The 10,432-nt window shown below is 39.6% G+C and overlaps 1 protein-coding gene across 1 annotated transcript in view; it reads right to left on the bottom strand.

The window, feature by feature from the left end:
• Window positions 1-9,902: 9,902 nt before the first annotated feature.
• LOC135196595 (trichohyalin-like) overlaps window positions 9,903-10,432 on the bottom strand; it is a 2,169-nt gene continuing 1,639 nt past the window's right edge. The window contains exon 1 of the mRNA XM_064223436.1: window positions 9,903-10,432. This exon is cut by the window's right edge and continues 1,639 nt beyond it. Coding sequence (XP_064079506.1) covers window positions 9,903-10,432 — 530 coding nt within the window.

Here is a 10,432-nt window from a genome sequence, read left to right as displayed (position 1 = left end):
AATTATTGTGAATAATTAATGTTTTTTTATTCACACTTGCCACTTCATTTGGTTTAAGATAAAGAGGAAAAGCGACGATTTGCAATATTCTTTTAATATTCTAAAATCACTAGGTGCACACCGAGCTTGCTTGGAAATTTGTCAATGTTATCACGGGGAACAGGCGATAAAAATACGGGGGGGAAAAATATGTAGGAAAAATAATGGAGAAAACACGTGAACTTTTAATGCCAAAAATGTACAGGAGAATTCGCGAGGAGAAAATGCTTTAAAGCGGAGAATTTGATGGGGAAAATGTGCCTCCGAAAACTATAATATGGAAAAACCGGTCTTAAGATCGAAAGTTTTCGTTTTCTCTTGAAAAAAAGTATAGAAGTTGGATGTTGTTGTTTTAGATTTAGCTGGCCTTATGCCAGCACGGGCTCTTGCTCATAGGGCAGCCCGTCAAGAAGTTGGAATGAATAATTTTAGAAGCGTGAGCAGCCGTTGACTCAAACGTTTATCTTTATTGATGCAATTTGTCGTTAATATTTTATTATAATGATTACGAGACTGAACAAGTATTCACTTATGAATTGCTTGAAGTGCTCTCTCTCTCTCTCTCTCTCTCTCTTCTCTCTCTCTCTCTCTCTCTCCGGAAGTTAAGCTTACAATTTGCAGATTTACAGTTCGTGATGGATTTTTTCTTTTTTTTATGAAAAAGTAATAGTCTATTTTCTCCAGTTTACATTTGATTTAATATTAATGTTTAATCTGCCAGTGAATAGCTCAAGTGACCAATTTACGATTGCAGACATTTAATTAACCAATAAAGTGGAAATTATATTTTGAGTGTTTCTGTTTATTATATATTTGTATATCTCTTTTACTTTCTCCTCCATCCATTTTCTTTTAATTTTTATGCATTTTTATCTTACCCATCTTTATCCATCTCTTTCCCTTTCCGTTTACTCGGGATTATTTTATAAATTTTCTTTTCCTTCCTCGCATTTTCCTTTGCATTTTCCCTTTCTTTTTACTCTCCTTCGCCCCAACATTCATTTGTCTCAATCGGCGTCCCCCTCATCCTGACTGACGGTTTTACGCCAGACAGGAAGGTTTGTTGAACACGCCTCAATTTCCAAGAAACGTCTCTAGGCCAGAAGGAAATTCCGTTGTGCCTTTGGTTACTTCAATTTTCAACAGCTTTTGGTCTTATTTCTGCCTGATGGAAAATATAGAAAATGAAGTCGTATAACCATAGAACCGTGGATCGTTCACGAACTAATCTCGTCGCCAACCGCAAACGGAATTGTGAACACAGCTATTGCACTTGAACGCACCTCTTGTCACCGAGTGTTATAGTAGATTCACACCAACCGTGCATTTGATGTCTAGGCCAGTTCCTTACAACGCTCCTGATTGGCTGTTGATAAGCCAGTGACGGGGCTGGGAACTCTCGGTCTCTCTCGAGAGTTCACATAGACATGATGTATGTTCAGTCTCTCCTGAAATATACATCTTTCAGGAGAGGTGGAACATACATCCTGAGTTTCCAGCCCTGTCATTGGCTTATCAACAGCCAATCAGGAACGTCGTAAGGGACTGGCCTAGACGTCAAATGCATGTTGATGTGAATCGACTATAGCTTCCAGTGTTGTTCCTCACGCTCCATCAGCTGATTGCAGCTGTCGTTGGGGAATTAGCTTAACAATTCCATCTTTGCATGAATTAGCATGCAAAGAGGTTAATTAATCTTTGTATTCCCGTTTCGTTTATTCTTCTGAATCAAACGGACCAAAGCATATGATATTTTTCTTATATAAATAAAAGGAGGAACCATCATAACACAGTATCCATTTAAATGCATGAATGGCTGAGTTTATTTGTTTTAATGCATTTTTTTATATCCTATTTGTTCATTTCATTGGAAGAACTGCGTTTGAGACTCGTTATATTCGTCCAGATGGACGATGTGTCAATAATAGTAGTTTGATGGTAATACGACCGGCTGAAACAGTTTATGTTGACTCTGCATGAAGATTTTATATTTACAGATATATATATATATATATATATAATATATATATATATATATATATATATATATATATATATATGTGTGTATATATATATACATATACATATATGGAAATAGAAATATAAAAACATTAAGGGCTCCAGATGCTGATATATATATATATATATATATATATATATATATATATATATATATATATATATATATATACTATATATATATATATATATGTATATATATCATATATATATATAATATATATATGATATATCGATATATATATATATATATATATATTTATATATATATATATAGATATAGATATATATATACTATATATATATATATATATATATATATGATATATTTATATTTATATATATATAGATATATTTTTATATTATATATATATATAATATATATATATATATATATATATATATATATATATATATATATATATAAATATATATATATATATATATATATATATATATATATATATATATATATATATATATCTATCATATATATCATATATATATATATATATATATATAATATATATATATATATATATATATATATATATTATATCATATACTGTAAATATAAAACCTTCATAAAGAGTCGACATAAACAGTTCCAGACGGGTCGTATTTCCATCAAACTATTATTGACACATCGTCCATCTGGACGAATATAACGAATCTCAAACGCAGTTCTTCCGATGAAATGAACCAATATCGTATAAAAAAATACATCAAAACAAATAAACTCACCATTCATGCATTTAAATGGATACTGTGTTATGATGCTTCCTCCTTTTATATATATAAGAAAAATACCATATGCTTTGGTCCGTTTGATACAGAAGAATAAACGAAACGGGAATACAAAGTGGGGTTATTCTATTTGGAAAGTGCTACTGAGGATTTTGAAATGAAAGAACATCAGAGCAGTAGTTGGCCTAAATAAAATACAATAATCATCATCATCATCATCATCTCTACAAGTGTAACGCTGCTGAAGTAGCCATTACTTTTAAGAAAGTATGCTTGAGAGAGGGTCTGCTTCTCAAGTACAATGATAATAATTATAATAATAATAATCGAGCAGACTAAGATCCTCTGGGACTACAGTATCACAATAGATAGGGTGATACGTGCCAATACGCCAGACGTGACGCTGATTGACAAAATTAAGAAGAAAGTATCACTCATTGATGTCGCAATGCCATGGAACACCAAAGTACAAGAGAAGGAGAGAGAAAAGACTGATAAGTATCAGGACCTGAAAATAGAAATAAGGATATGGATATGTCAATGAAAATTGTACCCATAATCATAAGGACACTAGGGACAATCCCAAAATCCCTGGAAAGGAACCTACACCGCGCCAGAGGTTGCCACAGTAGTATATGCAAGTATTGAGCCCAATATGCATTGCATAACCCATATTTTGCATATGTGAAAGGCATTGAATTTACGCGTTTTTACGCCGCGCCAGAGGTTGCCACAGAAGTATATGCAAGTATTGAACCCATTATGCATTGCATAACCTATATTTTGCATATATGAAAGGCATTGAACTTACGGGTTTTTACGCCGCGCCAAAGGTTACCACGGTAGCATATGCAAGTATAGAACCCATTATGCATTGCATAACCCATATTTTGCATATATAAAAGGCATTGAACTTACAGGTTTTTACACTGCGCCAGAGGTTGCCACAGTAGTATATGCAAGTATTGAACCCATTATGCATTGCATAACAAATATTTCGCATATATGGAAGGAATTGAACTTACGGGTTTTTACACCACGCCAGAGGTTGCCACAGTAGTATATGCAAGTATTGAACCCATTATGCATAACCCATGTTTGCATATATGAAAGGCATTGAACTTACGGGTTTTTACGCCGCGCCAGAGGTTGCCACAGTAGTATATGCAAGTATTGAGCCCATTATGCATTGCATAACATGCCACAGTAGTATATGCAAGTATTGAGCCCATTATGCATTGCATAACCCATACTTTGCATATATGAAAGGCATTGAACTTACGGGTTTTTACGCCGCGTCAGAGGTTGCCACAGTAGTATATGCAAGTATTGAGCCCATTATGCATTGCTTAACCCATATTTTGCATATATGAAAGGCATTGAACTTACGGGTTTTTACGCCGCGCCAGAGGTTGCCACAGTAGTCTATGCAAGTATTGAGCCCATTATGCATTGCATAACCCATACTTTGCATGTATGAAAGGCATTGAACTTTCAGGTTTTCACGCCGCGTCAGAGGTTGCCACAGTAGTCTATGCAAGTATTGAGCCCATTATGCATTGCATAACCCATACTTTGCATGTATGAAAGGCATTGAACTTACGGGTTTTTACGCCGCGCCAGAGGTTGCCACAGTAGTATATGCAAGTATTGAGCCCATTATGCATTGCATAACCCATACTTTGCATATATGAAAGGCATTGAACTTACGGGTTTTTACGCCGCACCAGAGGTTGCCACAGTTAGTTATATGTAAGTATTGAGACCAGTTATGCAGTTGCATAACCCATACTTTGCATATATAAAAAGGCATTGAACTTACGGGTTTTTACGCCCGCCAGAGGTTGCCACAGTAGTATATGCAAGTATTGAGCCCATTTATGCATTGCATAACCCCATGCTTTGCATATATGAAAGGCATTGAACTACGGGTTTTTACGCGCGCCAGAGTTGTTTGATTGAAAGGCATTGAACTTACGGGTTTTTACCGCGCCGCAGAGTGCACCCAGTAGTATGCAAAGTATTGAAGCCCCAATATGGAGCATGCATTGCATAACCATACTTTGCATATATGAAAGGCATTGAACTTACGGGTTTTACCGCGCCAGGTTGCAGAGTTGCCACAGTAGTATATGCAGTATTGAGACATTATGCATCGCATAAAACCCATACTTTGCATATATTGGAGAACATTGAACTTACGTTTTTTACCCGCCCAGCGGCAGAGGTTGCCACAGTAGTATGCAAGTATTGAGCCCATTATGCCATTTCGCATAACCCATACTTGCATCAATATGAAAAGCCCATGAACTTACGGGTTTTAATTTTTTTTACGCCGCGCCAGAGGTTGCCACAGTAGTATATGCAAGTATTGAGCCCATTATGCATCGCATTAAACACATACTTGCCACATATATGAAAGGCATTGAACTACGGGTTTTATTTTTACGCCGCGCCAGAGGGTTGCACAGTAGTATATGCCAGTAAAGACATTTTTAGTGCATCGCAATACCCATACTGCATATATTTGATAAAGCATGACTACGGGTTTTTACCGCCCGGCCATTGAGTGCAACAGTAGTTACTTTTTATGCCAAGGTTATAAGCAATATGCATCGCATAACCCATACTTTGCATATGAAAGGCATTGAACTTACGGGTTTTTACGCCGCGCCAGAGGTTGCCACAGTAGTATATGCAAAGTATTGAGCCCAGTTATGCATCGCATAAACCCATTACTTTTGCATATGAAAGGCATTGAAACTTACGGGTTTTTACGCCACGCAGAGGTTGCCACAGTATATATGCAAGTATTGAGCCCATTATGCATCGCATAACCCACTTTGCATATTGAATGGGAGCATTGACTAGTTTTACGACGCGCAGAGGTTGCCACAGTTAGTATATGCAAGTATGAGCCCATTAGCATCAACCCATACTGCAATATGAAAGGCACTTGAACTACGGGTCTTTACGCTCGCAGGCCAGAGGTTGCCACAGTAGCATATGCAAGTTGAGCCCATTATTGCATCGCATAACCCTATACTTTGCATATATGACAAAGGCATGAACTTACGGGTTTTTCACGCCGCGCCAGAGGCGCCACATTTTATATTGCAAGTATGAGCCCATTATGCATCGCATAACCCATACTTTTGCAGATATGAAATGCACATTTGAAACTTACGGGGTTTTACGCCGCGCCAGAGGTTGCCACAGTAGTATATGCAAGTATCGAGACATTAGCATGCATACTATAACCCATACTTTGCATATAATGAAAAGGCATTGCAACTTACTGGATTTTTTACGCCGCGCCAGAGGTTGACACAGTAGTATATGCAAGTATGAGACCATTATGCATCGCAGAACCCATACTTTTCATATATGAAAAGCATTGAACTTCGGGTTTTTACGCCGGCGCCAGAGGTTGCCACAGTAGTATATGCAAGGTATTGGAGCCCATGATTGCATCGCATAACCATACTTGCATATATGAAATGCATTGAACCCCTTACGGGTTTTTAGCCGAGCCAGAGGTTGCCACAGTAGTATAGGCAAGTATGAAAGCCCATTATGATTCGCAGAACCTTACTTGGGGCATATATTTTGAAAGGCATTGAACTTACCGGTTTTTACGCCGCGCCAGAGTGGTTGCCACAGTAGTATATGCAAGTATTGAGCACCCATTATTGCATCGCATAACCATACTTGCATATATGAAAGGCATTGAACCTGACGGGTTTTTACGCCGCGCCAGAGGTTTGCCACAGTAGTATAGCAAGATTGAAAGGCCCATTATTGCAAGCGCATAACCATACTTTGGGCATATATTTTTGAAAGGCATTGAACTACCGGGTTTTTTACGCCACTCAAGAGGTTGCCACAGTAGTATATGCAAAGTATGAAGCCCATTATTGCATGCATTAAACCCATACTTTGCATATATGAAAGCATTGAACTTACGGGTTTTAAACGCCGCGCCCAGAGGTTGCCACGTTTAGTATAGCCAAGTATGAGCCCAAATTTGCATTCGCATAACCCATAACTTTGCATATATGAAAGCATGGGTAACTTTTTACGGTTTTTCGCCGCGCCAGAGGTTGCCACAGTAGTATATGCAAAGATTGAGCCCATTATGCATCGCATAAACCCCATACTTGCATATATGAAAGGCATTGAACTTACGGGTTTTTTACGCCGCGCCAGAGGTTGCCACAGTAGGTATATGCAATTATTGAGCCCATTATGCATCGCATAACCCCATACTTTTGCATATATGAAGGCATTGAACTTACGGGTTTTTACGCCGCGCCAGAGGTTGCCACAGTAGTATATGCAGTATTGAGCCCATTATGCATCGCAAACCCATACTTTGCATATATGAAAGGCATTGAATACGGGTTTTTTTCGCCGCGCCAGAGGTTTGCCCACAGTAGTATATGCAAGTATGGAGCCCCTTATGCATCGCAAACCCCATATTTTGATATAGGAAAAAGGCATTTGAACCTTACGGGTTTTTACGCCCGCGCCAGAGGTTGCCACAGTAGTATATGCAAGTATTTGAGAAATCATTATGGCATCGCATAACCATACTTGCATATATGAAAAGGCATGAACTTACAGGGTTTTTACGCCGCGCCAGAGGTTGCCACAGTAGTATATGCAAGTATTTGAGCCCATTATGCATCGTAACCAATACTTTTGCCCATATATGAAAGGCATTGAACTTAAAAAAAGGGTTTTTACGCCGCGCCCAAAAGGAGGTTGCCCACAGAGTATATGCAAAGTATGAAGCCCATTTATGATCGATAACCCATTACTTTGATATAGAAAGGCATTGGACTACGGGTTTTTACGCCGCGCCCAGAGGTTGCCACCAGTTAGTATGCAAAGTATTGAGCCATTATGCATAGCATAAAACCCATACTTTGCAAATATGGAAAGGCCAATGAAACTTACGGGTTTTTACGCCGCGCCAGAGGTGCCACAGTAGTATATTCAAGTATGAGCCATTATGCATTTTGCATAACCCATATGCATATGAAAGGCATTGAACGTACGGGTTTTTTACGCCGCGCCAGAGGTTGCCACAGTAGTATATGCAAAATATTAAGCGCATTATTGCACGCATAACCCTAATGCATAATTATGAAAAGGCATTTGCCACTTACGGTACCCGCGCGCCCAGAGGTGCCCACCAGGGTTCGTATATGCAAGTATGAGCCCATTATGCATCGGCATAACATATTTGCATATTTTTATTAAGGCATGACTTCCCTACGGGTTTTTACGCGCGACAGAGTTGCCACAGTAGATATGCAGTATGAGCCCATATGCATCGCATAACCATACTTGCATATAGAAAGGCATTGAACTTACGGGTTTTTACGCCGCGTCAGAGTTGCCACCCAGTAGTTATTTTATTGCACGTATTGAGCCCATTATGCATCGCATAACCCATACTTTGCATATATGAGGCTTGAATTATTTTTATTGAGGCATTGATACGGGTTTTTACGCCGCGCCAGAAAGGTTGCACCATTACTATATGCATTGAGTTATTGCAGCCCACATTATTTGCTTTTTCGCCAGAGCATACTGCCCATTATAGAGCATGAACTTACGGGTTTTTACGCCGAGCCACGAGTACTGCAACTATTGAGCTATGCATCGCATGAACTGCATATATGAGGCATTGAAACTTACGTTTTTACGCCGCGCCAGCCCGGTTGCCACGTAGTATATGCAAGTTATTGATCCCACATTATGCACGCATAACCCATACTTTGTGCATATATGAAAGGCATTGAACTTACGGGTTTTTACGCCGCGCCAGAGGTTGCCACAGTAGTATATGCAAGTATTGAGCCCATTATGCATCGCATACACCCATACTTTAGCAATATGATTAAAGCAATGAACTTCGAACTTACGGGTTTTTTTACGCCGCGCCCAGAGGTTGCCACAGTAGTTTTTATGCAGTACTGAGCAGTACTTTGCATCGATTTTTACCAGGTTTGCATTATATGAGCGGCATTGAACTTAGGGTACGCCGCGCCAGAGGTTGCACAGTAGTTTATATGGCAGATTTTGAGGTTCTATGATTGCCCAGCGAAACCCTAACTTTGCTATATGAAAGGCATTGAACTTACGGGTTTTTTACGCGCGCCAGAGGTTGCCACAGTAGTAGATATGCAAGTATGAGCCCATATGCATTTTTTGGTTGCATAACCCATGACTTTTGCATATATGAAAGGCATTGAACTTACGGGTTTTTACCGCGCGCCAGATGTTTGCCAAACAAGGGTTTTTATGTCCATAGCAAGTATTGAGCCCATTATGCATGCAACCCATTTGATATATGGGACCCCCAGCATGACTGAGTTACGGCGGCAGAGGGTTTTTGGCACAAGTTTAGAATTGAGTATGCGCATTTTTTATTGCATCATAACCCATACTTTGCCCATATGATGAAAGGCATTGAACTTACGGGTTTTTTACGCCACGCCAGAGGTTGCCACAGTAGTATAATGCAAGTATTGAGCCCATTATGCATGGCATAACCCATACTTTGCATATATGAAAGGCATTGAACTTACGGGTTTTTATACCGCGCCAGAGATTGCCACAGTAGTATATGCAAGTATTGAGCCCATTATGCATTGCATAACCCATACTTTGTATATATGAAAAAGGCAATGAACTTACACCTTCTGGTGGCCTTCTGGTGGCCTTCTGGTTCTCTGAACAGCTTTTGGCTCTCAAACTGAGAGCTTCATCGTCCAAACAGCTGTTGGCTCTCAGCTGAGCTCTTCCTCCAGCCTCCAAACTGCTGTTGGCTTCTCAAGCTGAGAGCTTTTTCCTCCTACCTCCAAACAGCTGTTGGCTCTCAAGCTGAGAGCTTTTCCTCCTACCTTTAAATAGCTCTTCGTTCTCATACTGAGAGCTTGTCCTCCTACCTCCAGAAAATTCTTCCTTTGACTCTCACCAGGCGAGTTTGTTCGTTCATTGAGACAGTGCCTTGGCTGACGAGTTGGGGGAACTCAGTAGCAATTGGCTTCCTCCTCAGTGAAAGATGAATATCCTGAAGATCTTTATTCATCTCCGTGAAGAACATCTTCCACAATGTGCTTGAGGCCCTCCCATTGTTTCTCGTAATCCTCGTTCTTCTCCCGCTGGGCGTTCCAGTACTTCTTACGTTGTTTCTCTTCTGTCTCACGGGCCTTCTCACAGGGGTCTTCCTTACTCCCTGTATCTTTCCTTCCTATTGTTCCTCCTGTGCACGTCTCTTGCTTCCTTTCTTCATCTCCGTGTTCCAGTGCGATGTGTTCCAGCTGGAAATTCCTCTGTGCAGTCCCATGGAGAAGCGTCATCAACATGTATTTATCGTGTTCCCTTAAAGCCTCCTCCTGTGTCCTTAGCTGCTCCCTGAGACGCTTTTCGCCTCTAATCCTATTTTGCTCCTGCCGCTGAATCTTTTCTTTCAGCATTTCACAGTCCTTGAGAAGTTGCTGCACTTCCCGCTGTGCTTCACTCTCCTTCTTCTTCAAAGAGATGATATCTTTTTCTTTACAATCCAGCAAGCGTTCCAGGCTCTGCTTTTGACGGAGGACGCTTTCCATGT

The sequence above is a fragment of the Macrobrachium nipponense genome, chromosome 18, assembly GCF_015104395.2.
Source record: "Macrobrachium nipponense isolate FS-2020 chromosome 18, ASM1510439v2, whole genome shotgun sequence".
Taxonomy (NCBI): domain Eukaryota; kingdom Metazoa; phylum Arthropoda; class Malacostraca; order Decapoda; family Palaemonidae; genus Macrobrachium; species Macrobrachium nipponense.
Note: the sequence above shows the minus strand (reverse complement) of the source record. Positions and strands in the feature narration are given on the sequence as shown.